Source organism: Echeneis naucrates, chromosome 9, assembly GCF_900963305.1.
Source record: "Echeneis naucrates chromosome 9, fEcheNa1.1, whole genome shotgun sequence".
Classification (NCBI taxonomy): domain Eukaryota; kingdom Metazoa; phylum Chordata; class Actinopteri; order Carangiformes; family Echeneidae; genus Echeneis; species Echeneis naucrates.
This window is the reverse complement of record NC_042519.1, coordinates 9,886,042-9,906,926: the sequence shown is the minus strand read 5'-3', so window position 1 is coordinate 9,906,926 and position 20,885 is coordinate 9,886,042. Positions and strand designations below refer to the sequence as shown.

General features: G+C 41.5%; 1 protein-coding gene across 1 annotated transcript in view; it reads right to left on the bottom strand.

Annotated features, from left to right (window-relative positions):
* The window catches only part of kiaa0825 (KIAA0825 ortholog), a 102,302-nt gene that overhangs the window by 66,339 nt on the left and 15,078 nt on the right, over positions 1–20,885 (bottom strand). The window contains exons 6-14 of the mRNA XM_029511255.1: positions 18,098–18,265; positions 16,479–16,567; positions 16,017–16,268; positions 11,001–11,278; positions 8,808–8,958; positions 6,505–6,695; positions 4,625–4,831; positions 4,190–4,300; positions 2,323–2,462 (exon numbers count right to left, since the gene is read on the bottom strand). Of these exons, the coding sequence (XP_029367115.1) occupies positions 2,323–2,462; positions 4,190–4,300; positions 4,625–4,831; positions 6,505–6,695; positions 8,808–8,958; positions 11,001–11,278; positions 16,017–16,268; positions 16,479–16,567; positions 18,098–18,265 (1,587 nt within the window). The remainder of the gene's footprint in view (positions 1–2,322; positions 2,463–4,189; positions 4,301–4,624; positions 4,832–6,504; positions 6,696–8,807; positions 8,959–11,000; positions 11,279–16,016; positions 16,269–16,478; positions 16,568–18,097; positions 18,266–20,885) is intronic.

The window sequence follows — 20,885 nt, the reverse complement described above, 5'->3', positions numbered from 1 at the left end:
CCACATCTGTGTTAGATGGAGAAAAAAAAAACAGAGCAGAAAAAACTGAAAAAGAAACAGATTTCAAAGCCCCTGGCTGTGGGATACACAGCACATGGAGACAGGAAGTGAAAAGGAAGAGGTTTTGACAGGGTGTCCTTGTGGGGGTTGCTGTCTGAGCACAGGGCTGAGGATGGAGGTGCGTGCTTGTGTAACCCATATGGATGTCTATATATGTTTTTTGAGTGTGTGTGTGTGTGTGTGTGTTGAGTTGACAGGGGTTGCTGAGGAAAGGCCCACTGTTCCAGAGGTGGCAGACATCCAGCGGTCTGTCAGTCTACTGTGTGAAAGATGACAGCTATCTGAACAGGACAGTGTATGTAACGCAGAAGTCAATGAGGGGGCGCTGTGATGGGAAAAAAAGAATGGCTTCCTGGTGACTAATGGTGGCCCATCTTAGAATGAAGGGGCTAAATTAGCTGCTGCATTACAGGACCAGCAATATCAGCTTGCTTAATAACAGGCAGGTAGGAAGCGTTGCCCTAATGACAACTGATATCCTCTGCCTCACTGTTTCTATCTCTAAGTTCCCTTCATGTTCCCCATTTTCCCTTCACTATTAAACATCTTACATATGCACTCTGAAACCACCCTGACCTACAATCAGTCTATTAAGCAGCATTAGGGGGGTTACGCAAGCATTTTGTTCTCTGCCCGTCAAGTAATTGGTCCTTAAGGACGGGTTGTTCTGGATACCGCTGCTGTGGCTGCAATGGTCCAAGGAAACAGGGGTGGCTAACACTAATTTCCAATTGAAGTGCTGGAGTGTCTGACAGGTTAACTAGCTGCCTTTTAATAATGATCCCATTATGGAGCAGCAGATGACTTCAGAAAAGATGACATGGCACTGGAGCATCTCTCCAGAGTTTCCACTGCTGCTCCAGCACGCAATCATCCCAACGTTTGTGTTTCTATGTCAATTTCTGAGTTGCTTTTTCTCTCACTGAATCTCTGCTTCTAAGCTGTTCATGGTTCACCGGTTGACAACTAGTCAACCAGTGACAGGTTGACTAGTTGTCTGTAAGATGAACTATGCCTCAGTCTGACTAGTTGATGAACCCACAGGGCCCGTGCTGCATACCTCTGTATCTGGAATTGCATACATTAATCTTAATAAACCTGTGTATATGTGTTGTATGTTCTCTGTCTGATTTATGCAAAAACAATTATTGTAAGCTTATCAACCACTAAGAGTGCCTTCCAAAGAAAGCCACAGTCACACCAATTCATTTAACTTCTAACATTTATACACATACTCATACACTGATTTAGCAGTCAAAAGAGATTATTTGGGGTCAGTGTCTCGCCCAAGGACACTTCCAAATGTGGACTGGAGCAGCTGGAGATCGAAACACTAACCTTCTGATTAGTTTACTTGCCTCCTGGCCCATAGCGACAGTGCTGATTTTCTCTGGTGAGCTGATATTCATGTATATATGCATGATTTTGTATTAAATGTTGCCGAAATCTTTAACTTATATAGTCAGAGATTTTGACAGAGGATGTCATGTTTCTAAAATCAAGATTTCACCATAGGCAGTCCACCCATATACATTCTTTCTACAGCACCAACAAATACGCAAGTATATACATTCTATTGATGGCAAAGTGCAATGGCTTATAAAAGTGTAGGACATTCTGTCAAGCTTTTCCTTCTGTCTGTCTGCTTCCTGGTTAATTAGCCCGTCACCGTGATAACACACAAGAGTCAGCGCTTCCAGAGTTGATTTACGGCAGTGTGCAGGGAGAAGCATTGCAGAGCCTCTGAGCCAGACTCAGACCAAGCGAGAGAATGAGACAGTGAGAGTTGTTATTAATGAGGTCGCTATAATGTGAATTAATGTGCGAGTGCACAACAGTCTTTAAAGGTTAGACTGTTGCTGGTGCGGAGGAGAGGAGGAGGAAGGGAAAATCTTTAAAGGTCAGCCTGTGTGCTCTGCCTGGGCCTGTTGAGTGTTTATTACTGCGCTCTATTGATTTAGTGATGATGATGACCAAGGTGAAAATGATGATGATGGCAAAGATGCTGATGATAACTTCATAAAATGGATAGAGCTCATCTAAGGTCTATATAACCTGCTTAGGGTCTTAGAGCACCATAATTAAGGCACTGGTAAACACTTTCCCACACTTATCCCCTGCAGAATCAACAGTATTATTTTGAAAAAGTTCATATTAATAAGTTAATGAAAGTGGCTTAAATTTTATTGCACACTAAATAGTGAAAAGTTTGCTTGTGTCCCATTACATTATCTTCAAGTAAAAAAAATGAAACAGACTTACAAGAGTTTTCCAGGAGTATTCTGGGCAGGTGACAGTCTCTGTACAGCAGCATTCGCAGTAGCAACTTGGGATTGTGTCCTGGGTTAGAGGTCAGCAGCCTCAGCTGACATGCAAAGGCAGCCTGGCCTGTAAGGCCATCTCTAAGAGTGGAAAAAAGGGAAAGCAAAGTTGACAGTTCTGCAGTGTCAGGTGAGTGTACAGAGAGCAGTCCATTTAGCAAGAGGCAACAAAGGCGGGAAAAGCCTCAATGCTGTGAACACAGTTGTTTTGAAGAAATAATGTGTATGCCACAATGTTAACTTTGTCCTGTATCGCTCACTCCTGATAAAAGCTTAGTCTGCAAATGGCTTCACTTCTGCTTACTTATAGTGTACGTCGGGAAGGAATTAGTTCTAATCTTGGCCAGCTAAAAGTAAATTAACATTTGGGAGACAGCCAAATACATGAATATACAGCAGTACCCCCCTCCTACATCTTTTGTATAACCAAGAGGCTGCAGCCAGCTGTGGGTAATGAGCCGTATCCTTGCTGTGCGTGTGTGTGTCTCAGTGTGCACCCTTCAGTGCTGATGCTTGTGGTTATGTATGTGTGCAAGTGTGAGAGCATGCTGACATGTGTGTGCCTGCATGTTACTTTATACATCTCAATAAAATCTAATGGAAGGAATGGACAGAGTTTGTCTGAAGAACAAGAAGGCGGGAGGCTGTACAGGGGGTGTCTGCCCAGAAATTAACCATTCTATTTGAGCCAGAAAGCTAGAGCAGGGTGCACCCTGCTGCTTGACTGAGGAAAACTATGCCTCAATCTGACAGGACAATTTATGATGTCACTGGGACTGCAAATCCAGAAGAAATCCTCTTTTAACTGCTCTGATAAATCTACCCTGCAACAGCGCAGGGTCATCTTACAGAGCCAAGGCACACAGATACAGACGCACACACAATTTCGTGCAAAACATGAATGTGTGCAAATGCAGAAACATTCATAAGGTCAGAAAACAAAAGTTTCATATGCTTTCTTTATAGCCTGTAATGCTGGATGATTTATTTATGTGCTTTGTGATTTTATTATTGTTTTATTTAATAACCATAACAATGGGTTTTATTTTAATGGGCTGGGAAAAGATTCGACCACTAAGGCCAGGTCCTGGATTAGGGCCTGTGGATCTGGCCCTGGGCCACTGGCAAGCCACCGGCAAGCCCCCTGGCGCCTTCGCATACAGGCAAGAGGTGGGAGCAGAGAAATAGAGAGGTCATAAAAATAAACTAATTTCAGCTCTCCAATACTTAGAAGCAGGAGACCGGGGGTTAGTTTGATTTGTGCTCCATCAGCACAGAGTGACATCACCTCTGGCTGTGAGGGAGATGAGAGGGGAGGAGGGTAGAGTCAAGGGTGAGGGAAGAGAGTGATTGACTGCACCGTGGAGGTCACAACAGTAACTGGACACACATGTGTGTCGGCGTTGGCGCATTTAGCCATACTCAGCCACATACGTACCGCAGTGCATTCTATTGACACCTCATGTGTAAAGTAACCATCAACATAAACATAATCAGCTTCAGCAGCAACAGTAGTTATACTTTTTTTTTTTTTTTTCTCAGCTTGCATCTGGGTTATATTACCACAGCAACTCTAGCTTGAAGCCCTCAGGAATGGGCAAGTCTAGTTATAAATCTGCACATACAGTATGTGGCTATAACTGCACACACGCATATGTTTCTCTACATACTGTATAGTGTGCGGAGGTGTGTCTGATGGCTTGGCATACCACAGTGTGCGTGTGTGTTTGTGTGTGATCATGCGCATGCTATGTGTGTACCCGCTATGTGACGGGTGATAGATGGCATGATGGGTGTACTTTACATACCGTATGGCCTGCTCTGTGAATAGGTCAGGGTCGATAGCATTTAGCCAGTGTACAACAGGACTGTCAGGCTGCTGCGATATGGATTCCTTCACAGGATTAATCATAAAAGTCCTGCAGAAATAGGGAATGCATGTTGCATTTTTTTGTGAACAACCTTCAAACCACCAAAAATACAATAGAAAGCAAACCACACACATTTGTTTATTTAAAGGAGGCTAATTGATGTTATATAACCAAATCTGTCTTACAATGTCCTCCCATGGAATGTATTTCTTGTTTTCAACATTAGAAGTCCATTCGTCCTATTTTAAAATCTAAGCCCATAGGCCCATGTCCTGTAGCAACTACTGCCAGAGTACCACCTCTGGTGATTGTAGTACAAATACTTTGGGAAAATTAAGTCATATAAATAACAAAAACCGTGTGCACACTAACCTATAAACCTCAGATAGAGGGGCTGTGACAATGACAAGCACTGTCAGGAGTTGCCCACACAGGCTGTGGATTCGGTATGGCCAGTCAGATCCACCTGCGATTATGGCAATTGCTGAGGAAGGATTGGCGTGCAGCAAAGCCTCGGGACTTTCACACAAACTCCACATGAGCTGCTCCACATACAGCAACATTGCTGTAATGTCACATCTTGGACACACAGTATTGAAAAAGAAAAGGCGAATGCACAGATGGAAACAGAAAAGATGAAATGTGAGGAAGGACGTGTGAACACATAGTAAGACAAAAGGAGAAAAGCCCTCTGATGTTAAGCCACTAAAAGAGAACATCTCAATATTAAAAGGCTGGCATCCACCATTACATCATGACATAACAGCCTCATTGCACAGCCAGTCAGATAAGAGAACCTCCTGGTGGTTTTATAGTTGGAAAGTGTACTGCTGGCTTTGGGTTTCACTGTAAAAGTCAGTGCTTTTCCATTTAAACACCAATAAATCTGTTCCCTCATTTGGAATAGAAGAGCTGCTCATCATCCCTCATCTCCTCATCCTTGCTTCCATAAGACATTATTAGACACACAGGGATGGACTTGTACAGAAGAAATGGGGCAGCATAAGAGTACCCATGTGAGTTCTATACACAAAGGAAACGTGGAGATGCTTTGAAAAACCATCTGTTTAGCTTAGGCTTACACGTTACAAACGTCCCCATCGGAAAACACGTGCATATCTAACCAACATAAAGCAGGCCTTGTGTTCATATCATGCTGTGCTACACATGTATACTGCACTAAATCTTTGGCACGCTTTCGTGTCTTTAGCGTGTGTCACAGTTTAACCAGTTCAGTGTCATCATTCAATTATTGGGGTATAATAAAGGGAAAAAAGAGAATGGACAGGAGGACCACTTGTGTATTCATGGGCACCTTCAGAGCTCTACTATCAGGCCCACAGGAGCAGAGTGAAACTAGGCCAACAGTGATTATCATTCAGTCATTGTCATTATACAGCTGGCTGTAAGGATGTGCTGTATGTGCGGAAACATACAAAATATACAGGAATAACGGCACAGAGGTACATACTAAAGATCTATAGTTATTGGCAGTTTCCAGGAAAACCAAACATTATTATTATTGACGAAAAAAAATAATTGGTTCCTTCTGACATTTATATCTAATTCTTAACCTTCCAAAATTAAATTGAGAGAACCCCCCCACTACAATTCCATTTAGTGGCCAGTCTAACATTTATTGATAATTTCACATGATCAACATCTGCATTAGCAGATAATATTTGCCCACCCAATGATTGTTCACTTAGCTGTAGAGGTTACAAATGACATTAAATCTTATTAATGGTTGGAGTTGAAATTGTCTTTTCAGCTGCCGTTTCCAAGGTAAGAAATAAACCTTGAACCTTAGCTGTTTAGCCGACATGAGCAGGAAATCCTTAAAGCTAGACATGAAACCAAAGACAAAGCCTGTTACTTCAGTACATGAAGTTTTAGACTTAAACAGATATTGGCAAATATCGTGATTTTGTAAATTGTCATGAAATATAAAAAGAAGAATTATTGGTTTGATTAAGTCTATGAATCATATAGGTGGAAATTTAGTGACGCTAAAATTGCCAATTGCCAGATAAAAGTGCCATTCAGCAGTTATTGGGCCAGGACAGCAAAACATAAGCAACATTAAAGACATTTCAGTAGAAATGGATCGGACAGATCTGTTGGTAGACAAATGTACACAACAAATAGTACAAATAGTACATTGTGGATGTCGTTATTTTATTAGCCTGCTTTAGGTGACAGTGATTTTCAAATGAAAATCAATGAGGTCAAAATGCTTTGTGATAAGGTACCTGATCTGCAGGTGTCTCTTGTATGATGGACGGGCCCTGGCATATCTTTGCACCAGCAGCTGTAAAGTTTCTGAGAGCACGTGGCCAAGCACATCTTTGGCCATCTCTGCTGAAAGGATAGTCCACAGGTCACTACGGAGCCCACACAGGAAGTAGAACCACATCTGCACTGAAAAGGAACAGCGCTCACCCTGTGGAGGAGAGTGGGGGATGACGGAAGAGACAAGGGGGGGTAACAGATAAAAATAAATAATGATATGGACAGTGACAGTGAAGAATAAAAGCAGGGAGGATGAGATAAAAATAGAGGGAGAGACAAAGAGAATGCAAACGAAAACATGAAGAAGAAGAAAGAAAGAGACGTCGGCAGGTCTGTCAACACCAGGATGTTTCAGTGGTCACGCCACCTGCACTCTGCACCTGGGTTTCTTCCCCCACTGGGACTTTAGACTGCTTTTAAGTCCTGAACTCTGGAGAACACATCACAACAGGCACACACTTGCACACACACATACAGAAAGGGAAAGAGAAACTGAGATTTTTTTTTTCTGGGTAAAGTGAGCAAAGACAAGTAAGAATGAGAAGGCAGGCAGGCCTATAGAGATGAGAAGGACAAATAGAGGAAAGTGGATTGTTAGCCTAGCATCCGGCAGCGTTGTCAGAAAAGATATAGAAGGGTTCAGTCATTAAACATCACTCTTCTTCCTCAATTCAGCTGAAATCCTCATGTTAACCTCCACAAACTGCTCCAGTAGAGTGTGTGCGTGTGTGGTAAAGGTACTGAGGTCGAAAATTCCACAGCTTCCTTCCATCTTCATCTCATCATAACCTTAAGTCCTGTCTCATTTTCTTCCCACATCATCTCCCTCATATTTTAGCCACCCCCCCACCACAAGCCCCCTCTCCCTCGAGCCAGTCATTTGGGGATCGCTGGTTGATGGGGAGCGTGACCAAGCTCTATGTCCGGGATTAGGCCACCATCCTCCGCCTGTGGACTCAGTGGAGCAAACACAGACACAAATGTTGGATCAAAACCAAGTGCAGCCACAACTACATATGTGGCTGGAATGTTTTATCTGTTCATTCAAGTCAAACTTTATTTAACCAGCCAGGTCAACTATAAACAAATTTCTATTAGAGCAAGAGTGAAAACTGGTGATCTTTTCCCAAATGAATTTGGTGCAGGGAAGTGAGGATGGGATGAAATTCGAAACTCATTTTCCTATGACATTTTGTATTCTCATCAGGCTCTGAATGCAAAGTCCTGACAAAGATTTTAACCAAGATCATGTTCATAACCTCGTTTCATAGCCTTAACTGACCTCAAATGCTGTTTTTCTAGCTTATTAAATATTTCCCTGCAAACAGCTGTTTATGTGTCAATATTAGTGTAAGAAGAGAAAGAAAAATGCAAGCAGGCGAAGGGTCTTTCAGGAGCTGCACTCAGCTGTGAAAGAGCCAGGGCTGTGGATCGAGAAGATGGAAACTTGATACGTACAGCTACACATATACAGACATCAAAAATGTAGATATATAGATACACACAACAATTGAGACACACAGCCTGAGATTCTGCTGCGCACCCACACATTCATTCATCTGTACAGATGCACACAGGCATGCTTGAACAAAAGCACACACCTGCGCACAGCAGGTCTGTCTGACACCAGTGACCCAGGGAAGGAGGGAGGAACAAAGGGAAAAACAGGCAAAAGCGGGGTGAAGTAAGAAAGAGAGAGGAGGTTTAGATTGGTTTAAGGGCATAAAGGTAGGGGAGTTCCAGGGGCCCTATGTTGTTTCCAGACAGTCCCAGTGTAGACTGCAGACTTCAGACAGCTGAATCCCTGGAGCCCCAGGGCAGCATGGAAGCCACAGATGTTCTCAGGGAGCTCAGAGTAGAAGGTTTGGTTAGAAGAGGGAGAGTGGGAGGTAAAGGTGCATTGTGGGAATGAAAGGAAGAAGCAAGAAAGCTCCAGAGTATAATTCCTAGACTTCCTAAAACTCTGCAGAGCAAGCCTGCTAAGACTTATGGCATTCGAATTTTTACTTTTTACACTGAATGTAATGAAATAAATAGCAAACATAACTGAGGTTGATTTATGAGACATTGATTTTTGGCAAGCAAGGATTAGGTTTAAGTAGCTCTCACACAGGTTGATATATTTCACATACCACACATCAGATCTCGAGGAGGTTAATGAAGCCATCTAAGTTTACTTTATCGTACAAATCCTATTTGTATCTCAGGGAAGATTTAGAAAATTCAAACAAATACATTATAGGAAAAAGAAAGGACATTTTACCTCATAGAAAGGTTTAGGGTCAGCCCAGTGATGACTCTCAGCATCTTGAAGAATGCAGGTGTAACAAACTTGGACGCAGTAGCTGGTTAGTTGGTTTTTTACAGCATCCACCATTTCTCTGTACTTCTGTATCGGCATAAGAGTCAGGGGTCTACATACAGAAGAAGGAAACAAACTTTTCAAGGTTAACTTATTATATGTGGTATAGTAAGAAAAACAGAGAGGGACTGTTGGGGTCAGGAGTCCAGTAGGGCACATTCCTTTAATTCAGATGCATAATTGGCTACTGTACTATCAGGAAACTATCAAAAAAACATGAGATGAAATGATTAGATGAAAGAACAGATGATTTATTCTCAAAGTTCAGCGTGACATTTTATATCCTTTAAATCTGCCTGCCTTGATACTTTCCAGAGAGAGGCGAGAGTTTAACAGGGGTGCAGCATGCCTAAAGCCGGGGGGAGCAAATGGTGTAGGGAGGAAAGTGCTTTATGGCCAGGAGGGGCACATTGCAAGTGCAGGTGGAGGGGTGCACAGGGCCAGGGGTGGAACAACAGGAGCACTAAGAGCAACAGAGATGCCTTTAGAGGGGATCTGTGGAGCGCAGAGGTTAAAGGGGGTATTATGGGGCATAAAAACTCACCAGATGCAGACATAGTATGGGTGTCATTACCACCTGTCAATCATTTCCACTCTTTTTGCTTTTAATTCTCTGGACTTCTCCTCTTAATCTCAAATGTACAATTGCCTTGGAATTTTACAACTTTTCAATATTTTTCTCATGTGGCTCATATGTTTCAGAAATTCTTTGACCGACTCTTTCTTTTTTGATCTCTCATTGCTTGTTTGATATCAAACGTGTGACCAGGATGAAGGCCAAAAATCAGATTCCAATCTAAACAGAGTAGCTGAAGCAAGTAATAATATACTTATTCATTCTGTGGTGCAATGAAAGGCAGCAGCTTCTTCAACAAAAAAACAAAAAAAAGAAAAGAAAAAACATACTGGACGTGCAATGTGGCAGCATCGCATTTACCTCCAGCAGGAGAGAGGAATTCAAAATACAAAAAAAAGAAAAAAAAAAGACCTATATATTTTTCGGAGTGAAAATACCTAGGAGTAATAATAATAGTAATTTTAATGGTGTAAATATGTTGTGTATTTATCAACAAAAAGTACACTTTAATGTATTTTATGTTGAATTGGTGTATATATATGTAAAATGCACTTCAAATGCTCCCTGTGAACAGAGGTTATGTTTAACTTCTCACTTGTGAAAACTGCCAAATTTCCCCTGGTTTGGAGTGTTGTTATGTTCAAAAGGGCCTTATCCCAGTGTGTTTGAAGAAGGATGTGATGTTCATATCTTTCTTATTTTGTGTAAAAATAACTGTCCTAAAAAGGCACATTGAATATAATGTAACTCAAAGTATTTGTTTTATTTTGAATAAGAAATGCTTATGCCATAATTTTTAGCTTTGCATTTTATGTCTGCATTTGCCAGGTGGCCAATACACAGAAAGTATTGGTTATCAGCAAAATTAGCTGTAAAATATTGTATTTCAGCAAAACATCCTATATCATGCATCCCTAAGCGAGCAGGCTGTTAACTGATGTCTTAGGCTATTGTTGCTAAACTAACATCAATTCAGAAATTTTTAATTAATGTGAAAGAAGAGGAACAATGAGTAATGTTGGCATCAATGCTAAGTATGCGTTTTGGGAGTGTGGCAGCCGTGAGAGAGCCTCAGTTTTCAACAAAATGGGTTACAAAATCTTAGATGGGATACATACATTCATACCCTGAACTCAAGGATTTGACAGAGGAGGATTTGATAGCGACTGAAGTTTGATGTCTGTCTGATCACTGTGACAGCACAACCTAACAGTCTCCACTCACCATCTGTGGGCTCATACATCACTGACACTGGTCCCAGTAACTACTGTCTGTGTGATTATGGCACAAAGGAACGCACTGTACAATCCTAATTTGTAAATGCCACATATGGTTATTTGCTGGAAGAAAAAATCTGTAGTTCCTGACAAGGCAGTAATTCATTGCAAAACAGTGAAAGAAACACAAATACACTGCACCCAATACACAATTCTCCATCCCACTGCATAATGTCCAAAAGCATAAAGTAATTCCACCAACCCACACACACACACACACATCACACATCCTGTCCTTACACTTTAGCAGCAGAAGTATTTGAATCTCTCAGCCTGCCATGGTAGTGCTCCAGCCGGTGATGCACATAAATGCAACTGGCAAGCAGAGCGGGCAAATTCTTCAGGGGTGCAGAGGATGGTACTTGCAGGGCCCTCTCCTGCAGGCGGCCCAACATGGCAAATGCTGCCCTGCCACACGCCTCCACAAAGCTGGATCGCACCTCTAGGAGAGAGCTATCCCTGCAGGCTGCTGCCAAGGGTAGTAAGGCATCCAACTCAGCCACAACTGTTCCACAGAACTGATGGATGAGATAAGGCAAAAGACAAGATGATCTCAATAACAGAAGGAAAATAAGTCAGAAAGAAGGAATGAAGAAGAAAAAAGAAAAAACACTGAAACGGGACCACATTACATGTAAATAATGGAACATTTGCAAAATGACATCAGAATGTCAAGGATTAAAGAGTGAGAGGAGTATTATACAAGCATTTTTTCTTTTACATTGTGCAAGTCATTACAGCTGAAAAATAGTGCAGTTGTAGAATACAGATGTCTTCAGACATGCCCTCCATGTAAACTTTGCTGCTGAACATGCATAATTGGTATCAGGTCAAATAAAACCTTAACTTTAGAGGACCTATCAGTGCTTGCTTAATTTTAACACTATGTATCATGTTAATCACATTCAAACGGAAATGTTGCGGTACATAGGTTAAATGTAGATGTGCAAAAAAAGGCAAGAAAAGAAAAAGGTCAGGAAAAGGTTAGAAGGAGAAGGAGAGAGAGGGTAGCACAGTGATGTCTCAGCAATGTAAAAGACCTACAGCTTACTCTATAAACTGCCAAGGCAACAACTGAGACTTATCACTTTTATCCACATTTGTCCTGAAGAAAGAGCTATAGGGACGCGGCTGCCTACATTTTTCCCTCCCCGGGGGCTGCGAGGCTGGCTGATCAAGGTGCTTTAAAATAGCTGAGTGTGTGTGCTTGCTGCGACACAGATAAGCAGTCTGGGCGTTTGCTGAGATTTACTTGAAGCTAAAATCTTAATGCTTTTAATGAATATACTGTATTGACAGCATTGTGTCAATAACCACAGTCGTTGAAACAATACTGAATTATTGGGGCACATGTGAATGAAGATGACATGATAATAGAGCAAATGTATCCTCTCAACTGTGTTTTTCTTCTAATGAAATGTTTTTACAAGCAAGGTTTAGCCCCTATGAATGTGTGGGTTAGGGTTAGGGTTAGTGTGCATGTGTATTGTTTTGGTGAAGTCCCTGGTGTTAACGTATACACAAAATGAATGCAAAGCATGAATATATTTTGCGTAATAGTTCATCATGTATTGTGCAAACAAGACACTGTATATTGTACCTAATATTGCAAAGATAAAATGCATACCAAGGTTTGACATCCACGCATTTCGGGGGGAAAAAAAAAAAGAAATCACCTGATGTCAGTGTCACCAATTAATCAATCAATCAATGTATGTTTTGCTTATGACTTGAGTCACACACTCAACTACTTGACTTACTGTAGGGCTGATTGGGAAGTTTGACATTCTGCTAGATCAGGGCTCCAGCGTGTGCACACAACTGACAATCTCACAATTGCTTTACACAGTTTTCTCTGGAAAAGCTTCCAGTGTGGTTAAAAGGCCTGGGAACAATGTCTGTTTGGACAACAGTCAATATCTGACTGCATGTCATCATTAGGAGCTGAGCTTTATGAGAGAGAAAGCAGAGGCAGACACAACGCTCAGCATTGCCAAGGTGAAGGAGAGACTTGAGAGAAGCATCTCACCTGCACACAATTTTGGCACACACTAAACCACACATGCTCATCAGACAGTCGTCCTCTCACGAAAACAAACTACATGCATGCGTCCAGGTTGAAGTCAGCCTGAAACCCTAACTAGCAAAGATCAAAGTCTGGAATCCCACCAGGACTATTTCAGCAAGGTGAAAGAATTTGTGTTTGTGTAAAGTTTTTAAGTGTTAGGGAAGCCTGTTCGTGTGTGTGCAGAATTTGGAGTAGAGAGACAATTGGAGAACTGAGCACACAGGTGAGAGGTTCAGTGAAGTCTGAATACAGAAAAGCCATCTCTGCTGCTTATAATAGGGATTTAGTATTAGGGTTAGAGGGGCCCAACCAAACAAGAAGCATTCAATCCCAGATTCTGACAGGAAGGTGAGTTCCAGCTGTTGAACGCGGGGTGTTTGGCATTCAGCACACATCTAACTGCCAATAAAAAAAGTTCACCATCTAAAGTGCTCTGATGGATGAGCACTATCATCACTGGCTGCATATGTATGGCAATACAGACAGTGAAGTGGGTTCACAAGAAAAAAGTGAGGATTGAGGTACGAACATATGAATATAAATGCGTGAAATATTGATCCATCCTAATGCCTTTGAACTGGCCATATTTCATGCTTATGTCTGGTATAGTAATTTGTTCTCTGCTCAAATACAAGGGTTACTGCCAAAAAAAGGACAAGGGGAGGGGAAATTTATATATAATATCTTACAGCCTCGTCCTGGATGTCTGTCTGGTTCGGTGTTATTGAATGCAAATGCATGCATGTATAACCTTTGGGCTGAAAGGCCCTCATCTTTGAAGCGTTGACCTACACATAAATACATTGTACAGGTCCTGAGCACAGACAAATTCTGACGCTCGTTAGCAATAAAAGCCAAAACTACTGTCAGTGTAAAGGGATGGGGAAGGGAGAAGAGGAAGGGGGAGGAGGAGAAGCAAAGAAGGGAGACAGCATTGATAAGAGTGTTCAAAAGTGTGCGGCATAGAGGGGAGTAGCAGACAGCAGAAGGGCTGAGAGGAAGACAGAGGAATGGAAGTTAAAAAAAAGTTTGCTGATTGCTCTGCAATAACAAAATTAGGTTGACAAGTACAAGAAGAGAAGGAAAAAAAGACATCATAGTGTCATTTTAAAAAGCAACCAAATGCTTGGAATCCTTTGTCGAGTCTGACACTAAGCCTGGTCTCATGTCAGACACTGATCTTCCTGCTGAGAACAGCCAACTCTGCTCTATACACCTCACCTCTCTTTGTCATTTCCCATGCCTTCTCCCAAACTATCCCTTCCGTATCCTGTTCTCTATACATCTGCATCGTCTGTATATCCCAGACATTACCCAATTCAAAACCTTTCTCTATACATCATCTAGCTCAGAGGTGAGTATTTCTTTTTCTGATGAGTTTTTACTTTTACTTCCTACATTTATACTCAAAATATGTACTTTCTACTCCTTACATTGTAAAAACAGGCTTGTTACTTAAAAAAAAAAACAAACAAACAAAAAAAAAAACCCTCCACAGATGACAACATGACGTGAAAGCATACGTAAAAGACATGACGAACCAAAGCGGGAAAGAGGGAGAAGAAGGGAGGAGAGACAGACCGCGGGATGAAGTCGAGTGAGTGAGGGGACAGTAGAGAGAGAACTGAGGACTTACTGGAGCAGAAATTATCAAAGGATGCATTGTGTTGTATTAACAGCAAAAATTCATTTTCACTTTTTCCTTTTACTTTGAAAGTACATTTCAGAGCCAGAGAGTAAAGGAGTTGAATCAGTAATTCTACTTTTACCACAGTATTTTTTTACACATGTATCTGTACTTCTACTTAAGTACAGAATATGAATACTTTTGCCACCTCTGATCTAGCTTTATAATATCACCCATACAAGTTCTTGGTTTCCTCCTTTTGTCCCCAGGGTCTTCCCCTCAAGTAATACTGATGACTCTTCCCAAGGCCCTTTCTGATCCAGAGTGTCAACTCTGTCAGACCCAAATCATTTGGGCTTTCTATGATAGAGGGTGCTTTCCTTAAGGCTACAAAAACCATTCATCTCCCTGAGTCTGAGTGATGTGGGCAGACCTACATTGTTCAGCCAGGTGGATAAAGGAGGATGAATAGGACAAAGATTTTTAGATGCTTAGAGTGACTGAAGAAACACAAGAACCTTAATCCTTAATTACTGATTAATTGTACATGTTTTCGTGTTTTGTGGCCTATAACGTCTAAATCAACATAAATGATATGCATTTGATGATGATTCCACAGATTATGATACCTTTAGATGTTTCATCAATCACAAATGCTCACCAGGCTGAGCGGTGTGTCCTTAAGCAAAGCTGCGTAAGTCTGTTTTATTTCAGCAGTACAGAAAGTCATAAGGTAATTCAATGATAAAAACATGAGAGAATATTATGTGTTGGAGGAGTCTCAATTCAGTTAGCTCTGCTCCCTACCATGAAGAAAAGAATAGAAAAGGCAAAGTCCTATGATTAACCCATTTAAACAGATTAGGCACTTTACTCTAATTACTAATCAGAACCGGATTACTTATGTTCATGGGAACGCATCTTAATAAAGTTCACGATTTATTGTATAAACTACTAATTTAGGAATTGTGATTGAAATCCACCATTAAGCTTCTCAGAAAGTCATGAAGGGATAAATGAAAACTAAGGTAAACTAAACGGCTAATCATCACTAAATATGCTCCATCTTTTGTTGTGAGGACTTCACTACAAAATTGCTTACAAGGTGGCTGACTTTTTCTAATAAGAAATTTGTCAGCTGAATTTCTGTCTATTATGAATAGCATATTCTAATGCTGGTTTCTCACTCTGGTAGTGAACTTTGTTACATCGGGCTTAAAGATGGTGCCTTTTGGGTGGAAAGCTAAAATGATAGGTCAGATTCTGTTTTCAGACTACTAACACTGAAGCAATGAGACTTTGTGGATGATGGCCCATGAGTCATTAATTCAGTTCATGTATTTCCCCTTTTAGAGGGCATTTGCCTGTTTGTATCATACCATGAAAGAATTCTGACTCATTGCCATTAATTGAACTATAATCTACTGAATGAAGACCCATAGATAAGACATCAATATTAAGAAGCTCTGGATAACTGTACTCAAAATAACTGAGAGGGCTTAATGCTCAGTCAGACCTGTTCAATATTAAAGAAACTATCCAGCTTTATAACTGCTCATACCTTTGCTATCATTTTTGGAGTCTCTCTCTCTGAATATGTGTAGAATGAGTCTTCTCTGAGATGTGTGGTGCCGGCCGTGGTTGCAGTGCGTCCGCTTGTGCAGCACAGGGTAATGGAGGTGTGTCCTGACGAATACATGGTCTCTTCCTGCTGCAAACTCTTGGCACAAACATCGTCCAGCACCACTTTGACACAATGCTCCATGTGAGGGACCAGCCCCCTAAATGCTGACCTCCAGTTAAACTCCAGAACCTGTGCATGAAAAACAGGAGACGTGCCAACCGCCAATTAATGTCTGAGTGCTGAAGGGAATATTTCACCTGTTCTACTTCACTGCTGCAAATTGTCTTGCCTCCTTGTAATTATAGAGAAAGATAATAGGACTTAATGACATTGAATAAATGTAATAGATCAGAAACTTTCTTGAACAGTCTTAGAAAGGAGCACATTCAAAGTACTCACCTCCGGTGCGTGTTGGAGAGATGTCTCTGCTGTGGATTTCTTGGCATCTGCTGTCTGGTGTGAGTCCTCTCTACTCTTTTTTAAGAAGCCTAATTGACCAATATATTTTTTTATTCATACATCATGTTATACATGCTGAAATGCATTAAACAGTATCTATGCCTGGTCATGCTCTCGAATCATGACAGTAAATTTGCACAAGAAATAGATGCCCATGCTAGAAAAAGCTGCATGGCTGGTATCTTTACCGTCTTTCAAATCCATGGATTATTTAGCACATCAATTTCCATATCACTGTATGGTGTTCAAAGTCTGACTGAATGCCAAGTATGATAACATGAAAGCATCTGTGTGTAAGTCAGAGCCAGTTATGTGATACATTACACTCTTGTTCACCAACTGGCCAAAATGAGACCAAGTACCCAGAGCAGAGCTGCACAGGCCTTGGAGTATGTACAGAAAAGGCTAATAGCGACGGCTTTAGGAGTTTAAACTTGGGGCTTAGATTTGATTTAAACCCTGGTAGAATCAACTATACATGGGGTAATTCCACAAGGGAAAATTGCATGGATATGTCGGGGAGCATAGGGGGTTGATGTGAAGACACGCAATACAGGATGTTGGGATGGGTTGCAATTAAAAAGCGTGAACATCAAGGCTGCAGTTTCCTAATCAGAAGGGGAAGAGTAAGACCCCAGGCGAGGCAATTTAGCCGAACAAGACCACATGGAATGGAAGAAGGAGGAAGCAGCAAGCGCATCACTTTTTGACCTTTAAGCCCATCTGATGAATTTCTGGTAATTAAGCCGTTTGATTGCTTGGAATTAATGATTTGGATAACTGCCCTTTAAAGGCTGTTTACCTCTCTGTAAATTGAGCCTTTCTGCAAGTCTTGTTTTTGTAAATGTAACCTTTATGGAAATTACCCCATGCACCAAAAGCTTTCATTTAACATCTCTGCAACAGCAGTTCAAAGGGGAGAAAGGAAAAGGATACTAAAGGCTTATATAACACCCAAGATAAATACTGACTCAATAACACATTTCTTCAGACACAACTCAGATGTCTCGCTAGAACAAGTAAAAGTCTCTGTGTGCGTATGCATGTGTGTGCGTGTGTGTATGTGAGTGTGTTTATGCCTGGAGGGGTGACTGGGCTCTAACCACAATTGTAGAAATTCAGAGGTCATGAACAGTCCCCACTGTAACCTCAACTCACTCATAGATTCTGTAATTGTATAATTACTGGAATTATTGACAATGTAACGATCCAGTATAATTTCCTGCAAATTCTGCATCCTACTTGATGGTTTTAATGGTCTGCTCCCAACTGTCAGGTTTGCAAGGAAACACTGACCATATTTTAAGAATGTTTAATTAAAAAAAAAAAGAAAAAGAAAAAAAAAAAGTACATTTTAAGGGCATTGGTCTCAGGAATATTGAATCAGCCAATGAAGCATCAGTGATTTTTAAATTGTAAAACAGAAACTGTACTTCAGGTCACTAATAGTTCCAAAATTCACAGGAAAGCATGACCTCAGTGGCCCCAGTGGTAGCGACAGTCCTTATTACATGTCTATTATGTATACACGTGTGGATTTTGGAGGGATAGAATTGTACCTTTTACAGAGGGTATGTCGTCTGTACAGTTAATGAAGGTCATGTTAGTCACGAGCTCTTTCACATTGGTCTCAAAGCCCAACAGCGTGCAGGCCAGCTGGGTTAACGCCCTCAATTGGTGGGAGGTCAGACTAAAGCTTCTGTTTTTTATGGGAAGCTCCATCGGCACTGTGAAGGAAGAGACACTGAATGTAAAAACGAAAAGAGATAAAATAAACAGAGAGAGACAGAGCATGCAGAGCAGAAGTACAGTTTACATTTCAGCAAAGCATGAAAATAGATTTTCAACTCAACCTCCCAACCTACATACACTCATCAGAAAACAACCCCATCCTGAAGTCTTGCTTCCTACGGCACCTCTTATAAATATCGACCCGCTCATGTTTTCCCAATACACAGCATAAACAAAGACACAGTGAAAAAATATGCAAAACTTTGCTCCCTGAGAAGTCATACATGCACACCCTTCTCTCTCGGCAAGAAACTTTTCTCCCCGTAACCCGCCGATGACCCCCTCGGCAAATATGGATTTCCCATTTTGGAGGCTGCCAAAGCCATCACCCGGGGGATGTTCCGCATTAAGCTGGAGAATGGGCGGCTGGGAGATGCGTTGCCATACTTTCAGACACATGCACAAATACTTTTGTGTGTCCCCTTAAATGAGCTCCTCCACTGCAAAAGCATTTGGGAATGGATGAGCTCAGTATTAGCCTTGACTCTGAAAGCACGAAGATGATTGAGTGTTGCGAAGGAAAGAAAGAAGAGGGAGGGCATTTTTTCAATAATTGTAACATTATTGCCTCTGGATCCTAATGTAATTTTGCCATATTGTTAAACAAAAACTGACAATATGACAACACACTGTCCCCAAGGACTCCTGGTTTAATCATGCATGAGGCTTGACTCTGTGTGTGTCTGCAGTTGTGTATATTAACGTGAGTGAGTGCGAGTCGATGAGTTTTTGTGTGTTTATGTTTGTCAAATGAGCACACATGTTTATGCGCATGTAATGCATGGCATTATGAATAACCTGATTTGTAGAAGAGACTTTACACATTTATGGACATGTCAGTCTTGCAGGATCATTGCCAAACTGAAATCAGACTCAGTGGTTACCATGGGATATATTCCGAGCTTAAGTTTGTTTTTGTTTACAAGTGTAGGTGTATACATGAATTTATGTGCAAGCATGCACTACTTGCAGGTGAATAACCGTGTAATTATTTGGTGTGTATAAAACATTTCCACATACATTTGTGTGTATGTAAGTAATCTGTGCAGGTACACAACAGAAGCTCAGCAGCTTCTCAGTAATGAAGTCTACAGGTAATAGGAATCTGGGCTAGAGAAAGTCATGCTGCCTGTCATGATCTGGCTCACACCCACATGCCAGCCTCTTTGTCCAGTTTCTGCATTTGTGCAATAGCCACCAATCATGTCTACTTCTGAAGTCACCAGCCTGTCAACACAGCTTTCCATGTCTAAACACAGGGGCAAACTAAATCTGTCAACAACTTGAGAGTAAAAAAAAAAAAAAAAATCTAAACCAGATGAGACAGGGAAATATTTGAGATAGGGGGGCTGTAGTCTCTTAAAAAAATATCACTGCGACCTTCTGTGGGGCATTCATCTGAGCATAGCAACTATTAACCATCACTTCATCTGGAGCATCAGCTTTTCCAGAGCATTATGTCTGTCTGTATTTTTTTTCTCACCATTCATCCTAGCGATTCCCTCAACCTGTGACTCTATGACTCGGTCACTTCGTCACTAAGTCACACTCTAAGTAGTCACACATGACCTTGATGTTCAGCAATGGCTCAGCCGCCCATCGAGCTCTGCCACCCAGGCTATATAGGTATTTATAGTCCCCTCCCTAGCCAAATAGCCTTATAGCCATCGCAGTCTCGTACACAGCCATCTAAACCTCATTATACCTTTGTCACAACAGTGAGGCCAAATGGTGGCTCTCGTAGCTGGTTGATGGAAAGGGTGTACTTAAAAGCACCCAGGTGTGTCATATAGCGTACAGCATAGCATGTCTCATAGACTAGAATGAGGAAGGGCACTGGCAGGCAAGAGAGTTCAACCAAAGGTCAGTGCACTGAGAATCAATAAGGAGAGCAGGTACTGAAAGCCGGGCAAAAATGATTCGTTTATAAAAGAGCTTCCTGTATGACATTATGGTGTGAGGATGTTCTTATAAACAAAAAGAAAAATCAATGATGACTCATATGACTGTGGTACCTATAAAGCAGCATGAGTCTTATCAGAAGCCCTCAAAGCATGCTTGTGTGTCTGTGTGTTTGGTGGTAGTGCTGATAGTGGCGGTCAGGGGGCTCAGGCTTTATCCATCATGTAAAAAAATATCTGAAAATACCGCACACTGTGAGCCTGTAGTGGCCAGTATCAGCTTGTAGCTTTGAACACTGACAACAATGTAACACAAAAGGAAAAAAACAAAACAAATCGAGCAGGTATTTTTGGCGAGCCATCAGTCTCTTCCTTGTCTGTCTCTCCTGCAGGTTTCACCATCAGCTCCACAGCACACACTCTGTCTCACATACACACCCACACTGCACTTGACTGGCAGGGAACAGAGAGAGAGAGAGGAGACAGGACGAGATCTAGAGGAAGGGAAAGGGGTGGTGGTAAGGGATGAAAACATGAGGAAGAAAGGGAGGGAAAGAGAGGGAGGGGCGGGATAAGGGAATTCCCTTAGCAGTTGTTATTGATTCCGGTGTTTACGGGCGAATAGTTTAGTGCCGTTTACAAAACAGAACAGATG